The sequence below is a fragment of the Ursus maritimus genome, unplaced genomic scaffold (genome assembly GCF_017311325.1).
Source record: "Ursus maritimus isolate PB19 unplaced genomic scaffold, ASM1731132v1 scaffold_1, whole genome shotgun sequence".
In the NCBI taxonomy this organism is placed as follows: Eukaryota; Metazoa; Chordata; class Mammalia; order Carnivora; family Ursidae; genus Ursus; species Ursus maritimus.
Window position 1 is genome coordinate 67,126,507 of NW_024423343.1, and position 23,862 is coordinate 67,150,368.

General features: G+C 37.8%; 1 protein-coding gene across 1 annotated transcript in view; it reads left to right on the top strand.

Annotated features, from left to right (window-relative positions):
• The window catches only part of IFIH1 (interferon induced with helicase C domain 1), a 52,514-nt gene that overhangs the window by 1,727 nt on the left and 26,925 nt on the right, over positions 1-23,862 (top strand). Inside the window, exons 2-4 of the mRNA XM_008687031.2 lie at positions 5,775-5,943; positions 10,430-10,576; positions 23,497-23,580. Coding sequence (XP_008685253.1) covers positions 5,775-5,943; positions 10,430-10,576; positions 23,497-23,580 — 400 coding nt within the window. The remainder of the gene's footprint in view (positions 1-5,774; positions 5,944-10,429; positions 10,577-23,496; positions 23,581-23,862) is intronic.

Sequence of the window (23,862 nt, forward strand, 5' to 3'; positions counted from 1 at the left end):
TCTTTCTTTCTTTCTTTCTTTCTTTCTTTCTTGCTTTCTTTCAGATTCATCAGTTGTTTGTATCTTCATTACAAAGTTTGGACATTGGCCTCACATTAGCCTGTGCTGTAACTTGGTCTTTAGTGACTAAAGTTAATAGTCCTTTGTAGACTTGACAGCCATAGGGACTGTCCAAAGACCCAAGCATGCATCTAATTTTGATGGCTGGTTTTCCTAACAAGTAAATTACTTTGCACTGTTGTCTGTAACGTTTATGTAGTTTTGTGTATTGAGAACCAGCTAGAACGCATTATAGTAGTCCAGCTGGATATGACAAATGTGTACATCACTGTGGCAGAATCTTAATTTGGAAGACAGTATGCAGCCTTCAAGCCAGCTGGAGATGGAAGATGGCATTTCCAGCCACAGTAGCTGTTAGGAAGTCCAGAAGCAACAGAGTCCAGTAACACCACAAAGCTGTTTATGTTTGGTGGGTATGATGTCCCGATTGCCAGCGAAACAGCACTTCTCCTTATTTACTCTAAATACTTCTGCCTATCAGCATCACTTTTGTCTTGCCTGGATTGAATTTCCGCCAGCTAGATTTTATCCAAGTTCTTGATTCTGGCAAGCGTGGAGGCAGCTAGCAGTAATGCAAGGGATCTGACACAAAGAAGATGTAGAGTAAAGGGACATTTATGTACTGGGTAGCAGTTAAAGCCAAAGCAACCCAAACTGTCCCTCAGATTCATATTTCAAAAGAGGCTCTGAAAGATGGAGGAGCTACGCATTTGAAGCTTTCTGAGGAGGAATAGTGTCTCTGTGAGATTCTGGAGTCATGTCTACACATCATTTTACATGTGTCATCAAAGCTGTCGAAGACAATGGAAAATAAGCTATCAGAGACAGTGGGAAACAAGCACTAGGTTTAGAAGAATCTATATTGATATGGGGGTATTGATGAATTTTTACCTCAAAACAGCAAAACGTACTGGGGAAAAACATGAGAATTTGGCATGGGAAAACCTGGATTTGAGATCTATGTTTGTTTCTTACTCTATGTGTTACTTTGGGTCAAGTTATTTAAGTTCCTTAATCTTAAATTTACCCATGAAAGTGGACATAATGTCTCTTCTCACTCACGGTACTTTAGTGAATACAAATGAGAAATCATGTTTATGAAAAAGCTTTTTAATAAATAATAATAATAATAAAGAGTTGTTTTGATATGATGATGATGATGATGACTTTTATCATCAGTCATTTGGTTACAATTCCTTATGAATTTAAAGTTTCAGAGATTTAGGTAAATCACCCATATTGAAACTGGGATCTGCTTAAACCCCCTGGATTAAACTGTGATGCCAAGGAAAAACTATGTCTTTCATCTTTAGAAACCAAGCCAGGACTAGGTCTAAAACTGGTACTAATAAGTATTAACTGATTGATCGAATTTATTTCCAGAAAGTTGCCTGGGATAAGGGATAAGGGGTAAGAACACATGATGTCATGCCTTCCCCTGCCAGGCATTTGGAAATGGATGGATGATGGACATAAGATCTCCAAATTGGCTTTTTTGACAGCCTAACGTAATATTTGACTTAAGAAGGCAGGACTTGTAGAAAATATTTTATTTTAATTATTTTCCTGTTTTCTAGTAGACATTTTCTACTTGGTCTGTCATTTTAGTTTATGATTCTCGTGTCCATCCCTGCAACCCCTGCCCTTCATACATCAGAGCCTCTGGAAATGATCCTAGATTTAGCTTTGTGTCCAGCAAGTACCCAAAGAAACTTATTTAACGGATTGACTGTGCATTCATTTGGTTTAAATTTATGGAGTGACATCTTGTGGCAGACACCATGCCAGTGGTGAAGAGACTGGATAATAATGCCGATACTGTCTGTGCTTTCATGGAGCTTACGTTGTAGTGTTGATCAGTATTTGTTCTTCTAATAAATAGTTAATGTCTAGCATATGCAAGGCACTATTGTAAATACTGGAGAGTCAATGATAAATATAAGAATCGCTTTATAGATCACTATAATATAATGATCCCTAATAGAAAAGGGCTGCCCCTGTACTGACCTGCTTTTATTTTAGGATTCTTAGTGACCTCTTGGCACATCCATTGACTTTGACGGCCATGAACTCTGGAAAAGAGGTGACCATATATACATTTCCACAGTGTCTTAATATCAGTCTGAACAGCTGAAGAGAGGTGCATGTTTCAGTCCTGGCCAGTTCAAAGCATTAAACATCCAGAGTCCAGGAAGACCCCATATACCTTTCATTTACATAGGAGAACAAGAGATACTATGTTGAGTCCAGCTAGAAATCAAGTCCAGTTGTCCTTACGTGACGCTGAGAACCTGAGTCAGTCTCCCCCAGCTCATTGTATTATCAGGTAAATTAGTATGTGTAAGAATTTTATTAGCAAGAAAAAATACTAATAAGAAATTAGTTATATCAATGTAATGATACATATTCATTTAGAAACACATTAACTTTAATGGGGAACTAGTTTTTTTTTCTCTTTTTAAAACAATTTTTTTAAAATTTAAATTCAATTAATTAACATACAATGTATTATTGGTTTCAGGGGTAGAGGTCGGTTATTCATCAGTCTTATATAACAGCCAGTGCTCATTACATCACGTGCCCTCCCTAATGTCCATCACCCAGTTACCCCATCCCCTCACCCATCTCCCCTCCAGCAACCCTCAGTTTGTTTCCTATGATTAAGAGTCTCCTATGGTTTGTCTCCCTCTCTGATTTTGTCTTGTTTTATTTTTTCCTCTCTTCCTATGAGGAACTAGCTTTTTAAAAATTCTTTGTTTTTAACATGAGTTTTGCTTCCTGAGCTCTGCTGTGTTAAAAAATCACCATTATATTTAAATAGTTATCTAAGGTTTTTATGAAGGAGAGAAAATATTTTTCTCAAACAATTTTGTCGGCAAGCCATTGCTTAATGGAAATATCATTGTTTACTGATTTCTGTTGGAAAGAAAAAACATAGATCAAAGAATTTAGAATGTGAAAGCATGTAATTGTATTACCCACAAATTCATATTTATTTTCTATTCCATAAATTAGTTAACAATGTATCATAAATATTTTTAAACTTCATATTTAGAGAAAATATTCAGTAGGGGAGGAACATGAATGAGAATCATCACATGTCCTGTTGAAGTCTCAAGTCTAAATACCTCTCAAGAATTTCCATAATCAGGGGCGCCTGGGTAGCGCAGTCCTTAAGTGTCTGCCTTCGGCTCAGGGCGTGATTCCGGGGTTCCAGGATCGAGGCCCACATCGGGCTCCTCAGCTGGGAGCCTGCTTCTCCCTCTCCCTCTCCCCTGCTGTGTTCCCTCTCTCTCTGGCTGTCTCTCTGTCACATAAATAGATAAAATCTTAAAAAAAAAAAAAAAGAATTTCCATAATCAAGTTTAATATTGGGATCTAATGTCTCTAGTATGTTTCAGGAGAACAGATTAAGTAAATATATGCATATTTACTTAATATATATACATATATACATATAATACATACATACATATATATAGATATATGTTTCAAAGGGAACTGATGCTACTTTCTAGCACCCAAACTCAGAAGACTTCTTAAAAATTCAGAATCTTGATGAAGCTGCAAAAATTGCACAGGTGTTATAGGTAGTTCCACTGTTCAAATAATAAAAACACTTGTAGGAAATAATGATATCATGATCCTCAAATGCTGAACTCAATAAGGACAAAGCAACCTTGACAAATGTAATCCTACAGTTAAAATCAACTTAACTGCTTAATAGTGGAAGAAAATTTAGTGCCTATAATATAATTAGGTTTTTAGTGAGAATATTCATTACCGTGCCTCACTTACTCTTTTTAGAGAAATGCTTTCTGATGACTTCTGTCAGATGGATTTAAAGGTGATTAAAGAGTGAGGTAATTACAAATAGGAATGGTTGAGTTAAAAGAAGGTGCTCAAACCAGTCTTACTAAATGTCTTTAGCAATTATGGTTTAAGTCAGCAGATAATAATAAAGATGTTACAAACGCCGGAGAAGACAAAAAGTCTCCATGAGGAGATGAATGAAGTTAGACGAAAAGTAGGAAATGAGCAAGAATCTGCTTAGAAAATGCTGTGAAATCACCTAAATTTTATTAAGTCCAGTAGTCATCTTACCCATTTCTTGTCAGAAAATGTGCTTAAAATTGGAGACAATTAGTAGCTCTAATTATAGCTCAGCAAGGCAGCATTCGGCCTCTGAAGTCAATTCCTGGGATGAAATTTTCCTTCTGCCATTTACCAGCTTCGTGGCTTCAGGGAGGTAACCGGAATTCTCTGCGCCTTAGACTTCTGGTCTGCAAAGTGGGTTAATATCGGCTCCTCCTTCAGGGTTTCTGGGTTAATAGGTGCAAAGCATTTATAATGACATTATTAACTATTATCTAGTAAGACAAACGTGCCCACTGGGTAGAAATCATGCTTCATACTTCTGTACTAAATCGTGTCCACTGGTGAAGGGTTTATAACGGTAGATGCTTTCTTCAGTCATCCATAATAATAACTAACACTAAATTTGTGTCAGACACTGTTCCAAAAATGCAAACAAACACCTGACGCTAAAAAGTTATAGGCTGCATTTATAGGACTAGAAAATACACAAATTTAATAGGAAACAATTAATCTAGCTAACAACCCAGATTATCCATGTAGGAGGTGGACACATACTCAGAAGGACCTTTGAGAAGAGGTAAATCTAGTATTTCTCATCTAAGCTGCTGCTGAGAATCATGAGAGCCTTAAAAAAATTCTGGCTTCCCAACACAGTCAAAATAAGTCAGACTTCTTGGGGGTAGATCCCAGACATGAGTGTTTTTAAAGCTCCCCAGGTGTGCCCAATGTGCAGGTAGAGGGGAAAAGCCCCCAAATTTCTTTTCAGTTGCTTCATTTTGCCCACGCAGAAGCAGAAGCCCAGAGGGATGAAGGCTTTCCTAAAGGCACAGCAGGCTGGTGATGCCCTGTCTCATTTCTTTGTGGTCGAAATGGGGCTTGCATTAGTCTTTTCTCCAAATGTTTCGTGCCATATTAAGAACTGGGAAATGCCCTGTGATAATGATTACACAAATGGTCCACATTTAAAATGCTTTGCTGGTTTAAAAGAGAAATCAAAGGAAGGCTAAAAGTTGTAATGAATAGATAGAGAAATAATTCTGCCCCATACCTTAAGAAAGGAATATATGTAGAAATAAATTTGTCTCATAATCTTAAATGCAAATTTAAGAAAATGATATAGTCATTAATACATGTTGCAAATACTAAGTAAACAAGACTATAAATCTTGTGATAGTAATTACTTCATAGAAGTGATAGTCAAGAAAGAGGAGTCAGGTAAGAAATATTTGGCTTCCTATCTATAGACTCCATCAGTTGAAAAGAAATAGCAAGCTCTAGATACATGGAAAGAAATTGATGCAAATGAACAGAACAGAACAAGAAATGAAAGACACTTTCTCTTGTCCCCGTTATTCAGAATGGCCAAGGGAGAACCTTCTTCCTAAGTGTCAGTTTTGAATATCTTTGTGGCTTTTAAAATGGGGCTTGACCCAGAGATTTGCTCCCCACTACAATCCAGAATTTCTGCAAGTGACATTGTTCTTTCCTTTCGTGGTGGAATATAAGCCTTTACTAATATTTATGCTTGATTGCTCATTTTTTAAAAAGGCTAGCTCCTGTTTAAAATTGTTCAGAAGATGGGTGATCTTCTTAATTCTGCTTTTCTCTTAAAACAGATTTCTGCTGCAGAAAGCAATGGAAATGAATCAGGTGTAAGAGAGCTACTGAGAAGGATCGTGCAGAAAGAAAACTGGTTTTCTGAATTTCTGACTGTTCTGAGGCAAACAGAAAACCACGCCCTTGTCCAAGAGCTAACAGGCACCACTTGCTTTGAAAGCAATGCAGGTATATCTAATTCTACTTTTTTTTTTTTTAAAGATTTTATCCATTTATTCGACAGAGATAGAGACAGCCAGTGAGAGAGGGAACACAAGTAGGAGGAGTGGGAGAGGAAGAAGCAGGCTCATAGCACAGGAGCCTGATGTGGGGCTCGATCCCACAGCGCCAGGATCACACCCTGAGCCGAAGGCAGACGCTTAACAGCTGTGCCACCCAGGAGCCCCTAATTCTACTTTTAAAAAGAGTTTGTACATTTTCCCTAGTGATTGAGAGTTTGATGAAGCCTGTGGACACAATGCCAAACACTAAGATATTGAGAATCAAAATTTCAAAATTGGAAGTGATTTGAGAAATCATCTATTTTTTTTCACCTTTACAAATGAGGAAACTGTTGCCTGGGAAAAGATTAACTTACCAAAGATCACAAAATTCAGCACACTGGGCTATTGGCAGCTTTATATATCTATATACTGGCAGCTGACTCCTAGTCTAACATTCTTTCCACTAGTCATCTTATATTGAAAACAAGATGATTACCTAAAATTTTTATCAAAATAATTTATACATTGATGAGATAACCAATACATTGGAAGAAAATATTCTAGTGGTTATTACAGCTGTGCTGCTAGTCTTCTGGTCATCCCTAACAATTTTTAAGGAATTTATTAAACATCTGATAGAAGGCCTGTGATTACCAACATATCTCAATATTACTTCCTGTGAGGTTTCTTTTTTGGTCCTTCAATTTATAATAATAAAAGTAACATTTTAGAGCCCTTTCACATATATTATTTGTAAATCTAATATAAACTGCCATCTTATTTTTCTTTTCGGGGTATGTATCTTGTTTTCAAAAATCTCATATGTAAGGCAAAGTGACAGTAGCTGGGATTTACTGGGATTTACTATATTTATGCTACCTGCATTGCTCTTGTTCAAAGAATTATAATTTTTAAAATTAGATTAAACTTCTAGAGGCACCTTCGTGGCCCGGTCGGCTGTGTCCGACTCTCGATCTCAGGGTGCGGAGCTGGAGCCCTGCATTGGACTCCATCCAATGGTTTGGTAAGGAATGATTTAATTGGTAAGGAATGATTTAAATAATTGGTAAGGAATGATTTAAATACACTACAATCACTTCAAGCTTACTCCACTACTTCTGTTCATCCAGTCATCCCGTCATTCATTCACCGAACAACGTGCGATGAGTGCCACACTCGCTGTTGCAAATGCTGCAGATACAGACTTCAATGAGATCCACAAAGGCCCTGTTGCCACAAACCACTTTCTAGTGGAATAAGAAACACGATAAGCACTTTTCTAAGTTGCTTGTGCAAAATAAAAAAGTTACGGAATTATTAAAATTAATAGCACATTATTTTTTATTCTATATTATTTATGAAATAGCTTAATTTTGCCCAGTAGTTAAATACACACACACACACACACACACACACACACACCCATGATGAGTTTCCTTTCAGGACCTCATGGAACCATTTCCATCCATGACAAACATCTAAGGGCTTAAATTTCAAAGAGAAAATGGTTGCAGTCTAGATTTTTTTTTTATTGCTGTTCCCTGGGAAATTTTGGTCTCAGTGTAATAAGGGACATTAGAAAGGTGGCCTTTCAGGTCACAAGACCTTGTCATATCTGTCCCTCAAATTCGAGGGTACCCACCCATTTTACAGTTGTATACGGTGGCACACTTGTTTAGGATGGAGTCTAGAAGATCTGCTCCAAAGTGTTGTCTAGATTCTCCTGACATAGACAACATGGCTGGCCATATTTCCTTCTACAATATATGTATTTTAAAGATTTTTATTCATTTATTTGAGAGAGAAAGAGAGAGCAAGTAGGGGGAGGAGCTTGGGGGAGGAAGAGGGACAAGCGGACTCCATGCTGAGCACAGACCGCCATGCGGCCAATCCTAGGACCCAGAGATCATGACCTGAGCGGAAACCAGGAGTTGCTCAACACACTGAGCCACCCAGGCGTCCCTCTTTCTAAAATACTTTTCAGTTCCTCTTCACAAGATGCTTTGTTAGAAGGTTGTTTGTTTTAGTAGGCTTCATGCCCAGCATGGAGTCCAATGCAGGGCTCCAGCTCCACACCCTGAGATCAACACATAAGCCAAGATCAAGAGTCGGACACAGCCGACCGGGCCACGAAGGCGCTTCTAGAAGTTTAATGTAATTTGAAAAATTATAATTCTTTGAACAAGAGCAATGCAGGTAGCGTAAATATAGTAAATCCCAGGTAATACGTATCTACATTGTAACACACGTCATCACATAGATCTGTACTCTCCCGCTTTCCTCTTCACTTTCTTTACTGTCTGCCATAAATTTGTGTTATTATTCGGTCTTTTTGTGTCTGTTTCTGAATGGCTTAGGGACTAGTTTATCCACATTTTCCCAGCCCACGCACACAACCTGGCTGGCCAAGGCCAAGCCCTTTATAAAAGGGGGAAAGGCCTTGTGGAAAGAAAAAAAGGGAGTACCAATTATCCATCCCCCTTTCTGGTCCCGTAGCAGGGTCCTCACCTAGTTGAGGCTTCTCCCTCATTCTACCAAAGGGAGTGATGATGGGCATTGACCCAGTTATGAGGGCTTCTCTGATGGCAGGGAGCAGAGTGGAAAGAGATCTCTGAGCTTCCTTCGAGGATTGGAAGGAAAACTCCAGTCCCCAGCTGGGGCAGCATCCATGTACCCCCCACCACCCCACCCACAGGGAGGCTGCTCCTGACCCACTCATCCTAAAAAGCAGGGCTTATTTTTTCATTTCTCAGAAAATCCAATCCGAGGGGTTGGGATTGAAATTTTGTTTGCTGAACTGTACCTCTTTTTATGGGAATCTAAACATTTTTCTGGTAGGTCTTAATGACCGGAATAAAGTTAGCTGTGATCGTTCTTGTGGTTAGGAGTTACTATGGACAAAGTTGTGTTTCCCCAAAATTCATATGCTGAAGCCCTAATCCCTAATGTAACTGTTTCTGGGGGATGGGGCCTCCAAGGAGGTAATTAAGGTGCAATGAGGTCGGAAGGGTGAGCCCTGATCTGATAGGACTGTGGCTTTATGAGAAGAGAAAGAGATCTCTGTCTCTCTCTTCACCATGTGAGGACGCAGTGAGAAGGTGGCGTTCTGCACCCTAGGAGAGAGTGCCTACCAGACACCAGTCCTGCTGGCACGTTGATCGGGGACTTGCAATCTCCAGCACTATGAGAAAATAAAATTATCTGGCTTGAGTTATTCCATCTCTGGTGTTTTGTTCTTGTGGCCTGAGCTGACTGATCCAGCAGCCTGGGCTCCCAATCCTGATGCTTATTGAATCCTGGCTCTTTTACTTCCGTGGATGTGTGGCTTTGAACAGGTACTTGCCCTCTCTGTGCCTCAGTTTGCTCCTCTGTGAAGTGGGGAAAATACTATTACCTAAGGCTATTTTGAGGATTTAATGATTCAACATTTCCATAGCGTTTATATGATAAGCACAAATAAATGGACAATTCTGAGTATAGATAAACCCCAAACATACTGAATGCGTGCCTGCAAACACTATCAAGTTGTCTTCACCAACAACAGAGCCAAAGACACAACAATTTTCTTCGGGAAATTCTCTGCACGCAGGACAAACTTTCCCTTTATTCTTGAGATGGGTTAATCCACAATGATACTTCAAGAAACTTTATTTATGGAATTGGTCTCCTCTGATAGATTATGGCCTCAGGAGGACAGAAACTCTTATTTTTCTTTGTAACCCACATAGAAGAAAACATCCAATGCATGTTGGTCGAAGGAAGAAAGGCTGGTGGTGGAAATGGAGGGAAGGGAAAGGGAAGGATATAGAATATTTTATTGAATTCCTAAAAAATCTCCAGATATTCAAAATACATGAATTTGGGCTGACATTAAAGCATATGCACATCTCATGCAGAACGCACGGCGAGGGAATAAGATGGCAAGAGCACAAGCTAAAGAAAAACCACCACCAAATTTGCATTTTCATAATTCAGCCTTAAATATAACTTTGTGTCACTAAATAAGTGTCTTACTTCCTACCAGTAATGGTCAGAGAGGAAATCATCAGACTGGTTTGTGATTACCATGATACTTGTTATAAAGTCTTTTTAGATAAAATTTAATCACTAGGAAAGAATTACTCATGGTGTCCATATTAAAAATAGAAATAACGTGTCATTAAAAAAATATATATGTTCCTAGCATTTCAAAATGTCAACGTATAAAAGTATATTCTGACAAATTTCTACCGGGAACCTCCACTTGGTTTTCAAAATAACAATGATAACTATTTATATTGTGTAAAAACTTGCATTAACAATTCACATTCTGTATTTTGAAGTATTTCAATATATTCAGGTAAATGTCTACTAGGAACTCCTGTTTCCTTTTCAGAAGAGCTATTGCAGTGATGCAGACGGTCCACAAGTCTGCACTGCACTGTGGTTAACTTCTGATGCTTTATTCACAGAGCCTGAGAATTTATCACAACGAGATGGCCCTGATGTTCAAGAAGCAGTTCTTTCAGCCACAGGTCAGCCAAGTCCAGAGAGAGAGGGCTGGGACGAGGATTGTGATTCCCTGGAATCGTCTTTGGTGGATTCTTCTGTTGTTTCAGGTATTTGGACCCTGCACACAGTTTACCTATTTTGCTGATTACCACTTCCCGAAAAATCAGTTGGTGCATTGACAATATCAGGATCTGTGAAACACAGGGAGAAAATTTGGGCCTGGAGGTTTTGTGAGCACTCTTATTAAAATCATATTTCTAGAAATGTTCAAATTAGAAGAATTCTTTGTGGCTAAAAATGTTTTCAAAACAAATGCAGTATTAATATGTTATGAATAGGAATACATTTGGTTCTAATTTTACTTTATAAGAAGATATCCATGGTCTTTGTGATGGGATAAATATTATAATCATACCGTATATTTCATAGTTTTCAAAGTACTTTCAAATATATGAATTAGTTTGATTCATCCCAAGCTCCAAGAATGAAAAAGCCATTCATTATCTTTTCTTTTTTTTATAGACTGGGATGTCTCAGAGAGGTTCAGCTGGGTTGTAGAGACCAAACACAAGGCTGTAGAAAGGAAGATGACAGGTGCTAAACTGGGGTTGGCTTGATTTGCAGTAACTAATTGGTGAGAGAACTATTTACCACCATGACCACCTTTTTTTGATATGAAACATTCCTGGAAGGATCAAACTAATTTAATTACATTCCCCTCCCTAATTTGCTCACGACAGGAAAATCCTCTCTTCCCCTCTCCCCACCAAAGGGCCACATTCTATTTTCACAAGAAATAGTCATTTAAAAGAAACAATTTTTAAAAATCTGCGCCGTGCTGGTAACTGTTTAAGAAGTAACTCTCTGGGGGAAGGAAAGGAAGGCCTGAGCTGCCAGTACTTGCCGATCTTCACAAAGAAAAAGCTCTCGCTGAAGCTGATGTCAAACCTCCGGCCTCATGTCCCTGAGCTGGAAAGAGAGAAGCGGGTGCTCGTCATCACGTTGGCATCTCCACTCTGCAGATACAATGGGCATAAACAACCTCAGCGCCACAGATAATAGTGAAATCCAGGAACACGATCAGGAAGTGATGAGTTTAGGCATTCATTACTTTTGCTTTCATGTAATTTATTTAACTGTAAATTTATATAATTTAATTTTTAAAATGGCTGTGCTTAACAACTTGCTCACAAATTCCTGAAAATTTAACGATTGGCTTTTATGAGCCGAGATAAGCTGACTTCATCCCACCACTGCAAAGTTTACTACCTTCTCTCTCTCTCTTTTTTTTAAAGTAATCTCGATCTCCAATGTGGGGCTCGAACTCACAACCCTGAGATCAAGAGTCACATGCTCCACTGACTGAGCCAGCCAAGTGCTTCTAAAGTTTACTGTTTTCTACTCCGAAATGTAATGTAACTGCATTGCAGGAAATTTGGAAAACGTGAAAACATACAAAGGAAAAGTCACCCATCCTCCGGCAATGTAGATGTATTACTCTTAACATTTGGGTATCTATCCTTCTGATCTTTTTGCATAAGTGCATGTTTATACAAAATGGCATTTCTCCTGTGTTCATTAGAAACTCTTCTATAGCGTGGTTTTTAATGACTTAATAATAGTTCCATCCATTGGGTGCTCTATAATTAATAAATCAATTGTTAAATATTTAGGATGTTGAAAAATTTCTACATTGGGAATAACTCCCTTCCTATCTATGTTTCAATTTAATTCTTAAAAAACAGATTACATATTTGGAACGTCTGGATCAAATGATGTTTATAATCTTAAGACATTTGATACTTAATGTCAAATTTCCCTCCAGGAACTTGTGCCAATTTACGTGCCCTTTAATAGTATCAGAGAGTGCCTATTGCCCTGAAGTCTCTTTCCCAAGAACAGATATTTCTACAAAATATCATTATTTTCAAGCCTTGTCAACTGGGTATTTTGCTACTTGAATTTGATTTTTTTTAAATTTCTAGTGGAAAACCTTTTTATAAGTGTATTCTTTTTTGTTATTACTAATTGCCTATCTATTTTTCTATTAGGGTGTTCATATTCTTCTTGCTGATTTATGTGAACTATCTAAGCACATAGGATAGCAATCCTTTCTCATAAATAGTACCAATATGTTTTATAGTTTGCCAGCTCTTCAGGCTTGTGCCTCGTTTAGGGTTTTTTCTTTTTACGTAATGCTTCTGCGGCTTTGGTGTGTATATGAATCATCGGGAGGAGTGGGTCTTACTGAAATGCGTTCTGATTCAGTAGGTCCTGTGCGGAGCCTGACATTCTTTCTCACGCGCTCCCAGGCGACGCTGTATTGCTGGTCCTGGACCACACTCTAAGTAGTGAGGTTTAACACAGAATAGCAAAAACCTGAATTCCAGAGGATTTTTTTTTTCATTTGAGCAGCTGCGCTTTCTTTCAGAAATCCTGATCCTGCAGGAATGCCAAAGTCACTATCCAAATGTGGATTTGTCACAATTTAATAAACTTCCTTAATAGGATACTTGACATCTCTGTGGGTTACTGGTTATTTTCTAAATCCACACTAGAAAGAATCAAAGACAGGACTGAAGCTGGCAGACAATCCTGTATCTTGAATGAGGGTTTTTCATCAAAGGTTGCCAGCCACGCATCTCGTCAGCCTGTCGCTTATGTATCTACGAGGATTCTGAGTCTCAGAGTGAACAAAATTAAAGGCAAAACTTTACAAATTTTCTGTTTTCTTACTAGTGCAAAACTTAAAGTTGCATGTTGTGAAAAAAAAAAAAAATCTAGCCCTTAATAATGGCCTTAGAGAACAGAAAGGGTTTTCCCCCCTCCCGTGTTCGCTCTCTCCCTCCCTCCCATTTGCCCTCTGTTCCTTTAGCTTCTTTCATTTAACAAATATTTATTTAACTACTACATGCCAGACATGCACTGTTCAGTGTTCAGGACTGCAAATACACTGGGGGCACATAACAGAGGTGGCTTCTTGCTCCCATGCGGCTTTCCACTGATGGGCATGTCAGTCAAACAGTAGTCACTGTAGAGTCGCAGTAAGTGCTAGTAACAGTCATACAGTAAATGCAACTATAGCCTCCTAACATACGCGAGTCTGAGAACATGTGGAAGTCTGGTACACTGTACAGTGATGGGAGGACCCCACCCAGTTCACAGACTTGAACGACCTTCTGGTCTGTAGGATCCTCATGATGTGTGGACTTCCCTGTGGACTTGAGAGCCAGACAGTCCAATCCATCCTGGCCCTTTTCAGAGCAATAACAAAGGGTAACTAATTCATGAAAATGTAGTTCCTTTGCTTTAGGTCTTAGACGCCACTGCTGATACACTATGGATCATTCCAGGTGTTTTGTCTATTTTCTGATTGCTCTCCAGAACTAAGAATTAAATACCCTGTAAAACTATGGAAAGAAAGAAAGAACTTGGAAAGTACCATTAGCCCGAGAAAGTTACTGGTGTTCTTTTGATTAAAGTTTTTGCTGCAAAATTTACTGTAGAAGGATTTTGCCTATACGGGCATCCTTTTGTAGAATTCACAGTCAAAATAAAGAGGAAAATATCCCATAGTCTGTGATATGCATTTGCATAATTTTGTTTTGTGTATCTTACCGGTATAGATAATGTATAATCTTTATTTTGAATTCTAATATATAGGGTTAAGATTTCATATACAGCTCAAATATAGTCAATGCTATCAAAGTAGCATTGAAAGAAACTTATTGCTTAAGCTGCACACATTCTATAAATATGAATTTTCATATGCAGGAAGAAAAAAATGTGACTCGAATTATTTCTAATTTTAAATTGACTCCTCTAATTTTTATTTCTGAACCAGTTTCTAAAATATTTTTTTCAGTGCATAATAGTCTTGGTGCATACAAATGGTAATTATTTATAGTTTCAATGCAAAGAGTCCTTATGTATTGTTTTTTAGCCCTTTTGACTCCTTAACACACTGGATGGGTAAGATATACTACCATTAGTAACAGTAGCCTGCCCTGAAGGCAATTTTAATCCCATTTCTCCTTCCCCCTTGGGGTGATATATCAGGACTCCCTCGTCCGCGGCTCTGGAGAGTGCTTTTATCATACCTCCACACCGGGGCCTGGTATTTGTTCTTCCTTCCTCCTTCCAACTACTTCCCATTAAAAGGTGGTTAATAATGAAGATACACCAATTTTTAAAACTTGCCTTCTTCTAAATTAACACAGTGATTTCTAAAAGGATATTTGAATAGTTCTCAGACTGTTAGTAGAATTTTAATGCTGGATATTATAGTTCTGCTTGCTAAAGTCCTAGGTCATCTCTTTTAACAAGAATATACTGGAAATCTGTGCTGTTTCTGTTTGTCTAGACCACGCTCCCTAGAAAACATCAGAGGGACACAAAAGCCACATTCATTTTCTTCTATTGCAAATGTAAGGTATCTGGATCATTTTAATTCTGAAGGCTTACAGTAGAATTGATTGTACAATCACTTTTAATTTAATAATCTGCTATTATTGCTCTCTCAAAAACAAGTACTTATTTTACATCGACCTATACATTATACTATTTTAGAAATTAATGCCCTATAATAAAATAAAAGTAAAGCAAATGAGATTCAAAATAAAATAAAATTTTTATTTGTAATGAACTTACTTTGATGCAGAGTTTCACATAAAATCTCCCAGACTTCTTTTATCATTCTATGTTAGAGCTTCCTGTTATGAAACGAGAAAGTGCAAGTACCTGAGGTTGGCCAGCAGAGGGCGCTTTTACATTATAAAGAGAATGGAATTCACTGTTCAGTGTGGAAGATTATAATGTAACTGTAGAGTGTGCCATGTGTGAATATACAGTGCGCATGACTGTGAATGCATGTGTATATTTTGATTTATATATTCGTTCACGTGAAGATTTTAAAATTCCACCCCAGCTAATGAGCTTACCAACCTGCTTGTTTTCAGACTTTAATACCTTCTTTTTCATATTCCCCCATATGTTCCACTCCTTAGGTTTATCCGGTGACATTATGCTTTGGAATATATTGTGGATATATTTTGCATAGATCATGTTCTGTAGGAGGGGTTTAAAAATTGACCTTTATAAAACAGCCTCCTTCTCCCTGGCCCAATCTGTTATAGCACTTTTTTTGTTGTTGTTTTGTTTTGCCTTTTTATAGACCAAAGTCCAATCTTAGATTTGGTCTATACTAATTTCTGTAAAAATGCCACAAAATTTATCCTTGCACTTGAGGACCAGAATAATGTTTTATAGCACCAGCCTCTAGAAATTTAGAGATTTTTAGAATCTCTAGAAAAAAAAAATACCATATAGCACTGGAGACCTTAGTGGAAAAGATAATTGATATAGCAGCACATAAGATTGTGTCAGAATTACCCACACGACGACAGGATTGGCTTGACTTCAGGTAACTATCCTTTACTTCTATATTTTGCTAAATTTAGTTACATTTATTTTTGGGAACCAGAAATACTACTGAGGCAATTCAAAAGGCAAATATTAATTTGAGCTGAAAAAAAGAAAGAGAGAGAGACGGCGAGAGAGAGAGAGAGAGAGAGAGAAGCTGCTGTCCCTGCTCATGTCTGCAGGGTTAATATAGGTTTGTATTTTATTTAATGGTTAATATAGGTTTGTATTTTATTTAAAACCTCCCTGGAGCCATCTAGGTTAGTTATATGACTTCCAGTTGCTTAATAGTTCTGTGAGGGTTATTGTTCATGTCTCAGGATTGAGGAGATAGGTGTTTTGACTGAAAGAATCTTCCGGTGTGTAGCTAAGACACTCTGGATTCATTTTCATGACATCCCTTCATGGCTACAAACCTCAAGCACTTTTTTGTTTTGTTTTGTTTTTAGCACCATTTTAACAAAGGTGACAATTTTAATTTTAATTTGATGCTTAGGCCTTACCTTCTCTATTTTGGCACGTGAATGAGGACTAGAAGCCAGAGAGTGAGTTGGTCAGGTCTTAATAATGAGAGAACTAAGTACTGGGATATGGCCCTCACCCTCAAGGATATAACCCAGTTCCAGAAAACAAGTTCCAGGCCCCCGGAGAAAAGCAGTTATCTATCCAGAGTGAAGGAGAACCTGTTAAAGGATGAGGAGGGAAGACTTGGGAAGGAAGGAAGACGTAGAGACAGCCTCCCTAAGGAGGAAGCGGAGACATCCGTTCATCCGGTCCTGTGTTGGGTGTGTGCACAGAGGTGGTAGGCAGCATTTCAGACCGCCTGGGCCCTACGAGCAAGGCTGTAGGTGTAGGAAGATTCGAAATATGTCTGGGGTGGGGGGCGTCCTGAGGGGGGCTCTGCATGTGTGGGAGCAGGGCTTTTAAGGAAAGTCTCTGTACTTCTACTCAATTTTGCTGTGAACCTGAAACTGCTCTGAAAAATAAAGTCTACAAGACTTTACAGACTGTAATAAACACATCAAAATCCAGCTGTAGTAAACACAGCAAAATGATACAAAAATGCAGGGGAACAGTATGATTAGAGGGGAGCATTTATGGATCAATGGGAGTTACTGGGTTTCTCTATGGTTTTCAGAAATGATTTCCCTAAGGGAAAGAAGTACTCTTAAGAGTTTATCATTCATTGTTTGGACAGTTATGAAATAGTAGCACAATGAGCACCTGATCATTTCAGATGATGCTCGTAGGAGAGTCCTTCCTGGGAGCACTGCATAGCCCTGGGAGCTGGAACTGGCTGCACTGACTTGCCAGAGCCGGACGCATCCCTTGCTTCCAAGCCCCACTCCGTGATGTCACGCTGGTAGCTTGAAATTGGCCCTGGCAGGAATATTTACACCATGGAAATTAGCAGACACTTTGAAATCATGTGGGTTGTTTTGTTTGTTTCTTTGTTTGTTTTTACCTCAACGAGCCCCCTGCTGAGTATTTACCAGCACCCCCTTAAATGTGTCTCTCCCCATACTCTCCTCACGCTTGCTTAAGCCTGCTTAACTTGAATAACTCTGAGGGATGCTTACCAGCCAAAGAAGTTTCCAATTCACCTTCTATCTTGCCATCCCTAAACCTTGTTACTGCCAAGACTCACTTCCCATGTGGTCATCTGGCTTTTCACTCATAGCTGATTCCCTCTGGGACTTTTGGCCTCTGTTACTGACTGGGTCACTCCAGTCAGCATGGTTATCCCCACAACCCTGTATTCTAACAGCTATCTTTAATAGATGGAGACCCAAGTCCGAAGGCTAAAGGGTATACATGATACAATTTAAGCCAACACTATTACTTACACACAATTCAAATTTAATTCTGACTGAAACATTTCAGCAGTATACATTCTATAAACAGGAGCAAGGAGCTCCATGGATAGCCATGTGGGCCTGTGGCTCTAGGAGAGTTTTTTCTCTTTGGGGAACTCATTTCCTAGAAGCTTGGATCCAGGAGAGAATATGCAAGGTGGGTGGAGGTGGCTTCTCTCCATTCTGCGGGAACACATGTTCCCTGGCACGGAGAGCAGAATCTGACAGACCAAAATGTGAGCGTGTGTGTGTGTGTGCGCGCACACGCACAAATCCATATACATAGAGCTGAAAATAAAAGTCATCTATTTCCTCTCAAAAAAGATTAAGGATAAGTTATTTCAAAAGAAAAGGAGTGTTTGAGTGTTAGGATACTTTGCATTTTAGAAAAAAAAAAGACAAGAGGTCTTAGCAATGTGTCTGATCCAATTATAGGAGCCCACAGAAAAGCACAGAAAGATTCAAAGGAACCCACAGTCAGAGAAGATTCCAGAATAACTTTATTGGTGGTCTTGAAGAGCTTGGCTAGTATATCTCCATGAGACATTAGAGGAGGAAGGGAAAAGAAAGAGGGTGGTAAAGATGCGTCTTAGTCCCAAATGTACTCATCACAAAAAGCCTGCTTTTTCCATATGGACAATACCCAACTGGTGTTCATTTTTAAGTATCAATAAGAGCTATTGAAAAAGACAGGACCCTAAAAAAGAAAGAAGAAAAAAAAAAAAGAAAGAAAAGGAAGGGTATTATTAGTAGTACGAAAGCAAGCACACTTAGGAAGCCCATGTGGTCGTTGTGGGAGTGCCCTAAGTGCACCTGTGTTGGGATCATTAGGGCTGCGGGAATTATGAAGCCAGGTGAAGGGGCATAGCTAAATAGGTGAAGCTAAAATGCATCACAAAGTCAGAACTAGAATAAACATGAAAGTACGGTGACAGGTGAAATTAGACTATTTGCAGACCTTGCAAGCACAGCCCTCAGGTGAATGCGATCTGCGGGTGCCCTTCTCCTTTCCTAATGTGCATAGAGGCCTTGCCCCTTGCACAGCTTCCGGCTCTAATGCAAAACCACTTTTCGGCAAAGAGACTGTATGACAGCCTGAGGCAAGGGGTGAAAAAGGAGAAGTATTCTGTGGAGTGAGAAATACATCTAGGTTGAAAATAGGAGGGACATTACCTGGCAGGAATAGAAGTAAGAACCAATTTGTATCCTACCTAATGAAGCTTAGCCCTTAGATTGAATAAACAAGGTACTTACCAACTAATTGTTATAATAGCATTTTCCAGCAGAGGGCATACTTTACATTGAAATAGACCTAAAAAGGCCTTCGACCAAGAGGGTTTTTCTTCATTTGAATTTTTTTAACTTCAATATTTTTGGTTTCTAAATGGTTTAAAAATATTTTAAAGTATTTAAAGTCTAGAAGATGTTAAATGTGAAATTTCTCAGATTCCAGTTAATATTTCTGCCTTATTAGGAAAATATTCAAGTTGTGAATGCAAAATGAAGCATTTTTCCCATGGCTTATGGACTGGTCTTAGACACTTAACTATCATTGTACACAGAGCTGTTCTTTTTTTGTGCTGTTTACAAAATTATTACAGAAAACCCTATCTTTTAATTGGATGAGTATCGTTTTCTTTCATTCCAAAAGAGTTTGATATAAATAACTGCTTTTTTTTTTTTTAACAGTTAGAGATTACCAGCATTTTCTAATCTGTTTTGTAGCCAGCCTTGATATTTTCCCTAGAGGAAATGACACCTATAGAAAAGTTAACTAAACTTATTATATAATATAACTCCAATATTCAAAGCCCATTTAACTAGCAACTTATAAGAATTTAAGATTTGTTTCTCTTCATGATTCATGTCCTTTATCTAATGGAATCATTCTAAAAATAAATGAGAAAGGAGAAACTATTATCTATATTAAAAAAAAATTTAAGAAAAAAAAGGTTAAGTCACTTGTTAGCAGTGACTGAGCTCAGATCTGGAGACCGATCCGCTTGACTTCTTAGCACAATGTTCTTTTCATGGCAATACCCTGCCTCCAAGTGACTACTCTATTTTATCTGATCTATTTTAAAATCATAGACATGACTTTGTTCATCAGGACATAAGTCCAGATTGACATACTGTGAAAAATACAAAGAATAAAACAAAATAATCCTATATAAATCAGTTGCAGGAATTTTCGGCTTATAAACTCAATAGCCTGGTTTAATTTTGGCATCACATAATCACTTGATCTGACTTTGTGTTGTGTGTGTTTGTGTGATTTTTTTAAACATGATTTCTTTAAGTGAATGCAGAAAAAATCTCTGGGGAAGACATTCTTAATGTTATGGGAGATTCAATATATTTTCTTTTATTATTAAAGTTATTTCCTTTAGTACTTCTCTTTCTATGAAATAAAAAAATACATATCAAATGCATAAGAATTCGCTGCCTAGGAAACAAAATTATTTTTGTGTTGAGAAAGTGGAGATTTTATATATCCTCAAAATGACAAAGAAATAGACCTCTATATATTCACTTTCATTTTCATAATTATTTCTAGCAGAATTATTCCAATTAATTTTGTTTAACAAGGATGGAAGTTTTCCTCTTTTATTTGTGTGCAGAAAAGTAAATTTCAAAATTTGTGTGGATGTTTAAATATAAAGTAAATGTAAGTCTATTGATGAAATCAGAAATGTTAGCAAAATAAGACAATCTCTCTACTTTTTTCCCCTCTTGGGAAGATAAACTATTTCAAGATTGATAGAAAATTTGACATTACAATGAAAATGTCTATATGCTTTAAAACAACAACAACAATAACGAGCTTTCATTTCACTTAACACTTGGATATAGGATTGTTTGCTTGTTTATGAAGCTTCGCACAAATCATTAAAAACATTGGAATACCAGGCTTGGATTCAGAAAATGGGGACTCCTCGCTCCACGCCATTCTAGCTGTGTGATCAGGATAAATGATTTAACTTCTCTGGGCCTCGGTGTGTCATCTGTAAAACCAAGGTGATGATGGGTATCTACCACATAGGACGTTGAGGTTTAGAGTGTAATTTACATCTGTGAAGGCACCAAGCTCAGTGTCTTCCTGACACATTGCAGATTTGTTTGTAAGATCAAAATAATCCACGTAATCCACTTAATAATACCCTATTTTTGGTAGCAACTTTCTTTAATATTTATAAATTAATCACGCACATTGCACTAAACAGCTCCCCCAAACGTACATATGCTAAAGCAAAGCTTGGGGAAAACCTTGACTTTACCTATATACAAAGTACTTTTAAGATTGTTGTTCAACTGCTAGTGATTAGAGAATGAAATGAAAATCAAGTATAATTTCCATTTGTATTACACTTAATGGGAGACTTAAAGATACAGGGTCAGATTTTAGATCATACTTGTTAGTATTGTTTCGTATTTTTGGTATTATCTTCAGTTCTCATCCATATTTAAAACAACAAATGAAAGGCATATCAAAATTTACTTTTTTGCTTCAGAAATCTTAGTCTATATTTCTAGATCTACAATTATCCTTCCAATGACATTTTCCCCAACTCATTTTACACCTTGCCTTTTCCTTATAAATCTTATTCTCTTTTCATCAGTACATCTGCCCAAAACGCTCTTCTGCTTGACAGTTCTATCCCACACTCGCCTCTAAGCTTCTAACAAGGCATACCTCTGGGAATTGCAAAGTGCCATATTTAAAATCTCTCAGTGAGATATACAGGTTTTCCCGTGTGATCATAAGGGATTCCTCAAATCTGAGTTTGAGAGCTAATCTACGACAACTGGTAGGCACAGTATTTTCACATTAGTATATTTATGTTGTGCTAATATACTTAAACAGTACGTATGTCCATTGAGAATTTTTCTACAAATTTCTTACCAGCTTTCTTTTAACTTTTAAGAAAGATGTCTTACATATTTGATTGGCATGGGCTATAATTCCATTATATTTCCCTCTGACTAGGCTTATCCAAGTGGGAAGGGAGATGTCACAGATGTCTCAGACGCTCAGGGAGTACTAGTCAGCAATAAAAAGGAACAAATTACTGATAGAAACAACGTGGATGCATCTCGAACGTCTTACGCTAAGTTGAAGAAGTCGAACGGAGGTTACGTACTGTGTGAATCCATTTATTAACATTCTGAAGAAGGCACAACTGTAGGGACAGAAACTAAATCAGGGACTACTAGGGGGCAGCAGGAGAGAAATGACAACAAAGGGGCCTGAGGGGGCTTCTGAGGTGATAGAAAAGTCTTGCTTGTGATGGTGGTTGCAAAACTGTATACATTTGTCAGACTCATCAAACTAAACCTACCTAAAAGAACCACCTAAAAGGAGTGATTATAAAGATAGATAAAAAGATAAATTAAACCTCAATGCACCAACTTAAAAAAATAACTGATTAAGGAAAAAGAAAATACTTGTAGTTTTGAGGAGTTGTACACTGTCTCTCTCCAGAGACGTTTTATTGATAATAAACTATGTGCGTTTTTCAACCATTTCTATTTCTAGCCCTAAATGTGTGACACTCGGACTAGTTTTAGGTGGCGAAAGGCTACCTTAATGTAATTTATTTAGTGCATTTGGAAGCTTTAGCATGAAATGATAATTATGTAACAAGTGTAAATATTATGAAATGTTATTAATTGTAAGAAGAACATTATTTAATGGAACTCGTGCCCTAATAATATGCCAAGTCCTTGATTTTTATTTCATTTTCCAATCATCAGCAATTGAGCTACAGTGCTAAGAGCTTCTTGTACCTAACATTACTTAGTGGTTATCAAATTCTAGGAGGCGCATTGTACTAGCCCCACTTTAACTAACGGCGAGCCAGGCTCAGAGCAACCTCAACAGCAAATTTCACAAGTCCTGATTCCAGAGCCGACGTTTGTTGCCATCTTTCATTTACTTTTACGAGTTTAGCAATAGTTCTGATCCTTGTGGATAAGATCGCATAAGTCCTTGGCAATAAACTATAAAGAGGGAAGTCTTCCCTAGAGGGAAAAAAAAAAAAAGATTTTCAAAAGGAATTGATACTGAGTACTGAAAACCAGTCATCAGGATTAACAAATTAAGGGAATGCTCTTGCCGTCCATCGTAACTGTCACTTTTTGATGGAAGCTTAGGTTAATTGTAGTAAAGGAAAACATTTATTTCCAACCTCACAGAAGCTTCCAGTACGACTGCAATGCCAGGCTTTAAAGAGATTCTTTTCGAGAAAATTCTTTTCGAGATTTTTAAAGTTATGTGTATCACTGAACTGTTATTTTCATAACCAATTAATAGAACCACGTACTTGATTAACTTTCCATACTTTATTAATTCCCTATCATATTACATTAAAATAACTCCGTGGTTACTATAGAGCACTTTTTGTTTCAATGCCATTATCAAGCCTAGATTTTCTTTTCTTGGACAAAATTTCCATGTGGGGGGACAACAAAAGCCATCAATGTTTACAGGTCTGTAGTTGCTCTCACGTCGGACGTGCGGTGCTTCAAGTAGGTTTATGTGTTTGATTCGCTCCCCAGCAGCTGCTCATTCATGGCGGAGTCTGTAAATGGTGCTTGCCAGAAATTCTTACCTTTTATTCCTCATCGTCTGGGTGTGCCTTTTCCACTTGCATTGAACTGTATGCACTGTGTGCTGTAGAGGTGTGCAGTTAAAATACGTTGATTCTCAGAAATATTTTAAAAATATTTTAAAATGTTTTCCTTTGCAGAATCAGACACAAGTTTGGCAGAAGGAAGTGTCAGCTGCTTAGATGAAAGTCTTGGACATAACAGCAACATGGGAAGTGATTCAGGTACTGCCTAACTGTTGTGTAAACTTAAAAAGTGTGAAATAAGACGCCATATAGTGGAAAGCATGGGGGCTGTTCATACCCTCCCTAATGGATTTATGCAATTAAAGCAATTCTTTTCTACAGTTGAAGTCGTTTTGGAACTTTGCCATTCACTTTCTTTAAAAGTACAACTTATAAAAGTCTTAGACTCAAGCTCTCTCGTTTTTGATCCAGTCCTTATCTTTTTGGTGCAGATAAGAGCATGCATATGCCACATTCCATAGAGTTAGGTCATCTCTTATT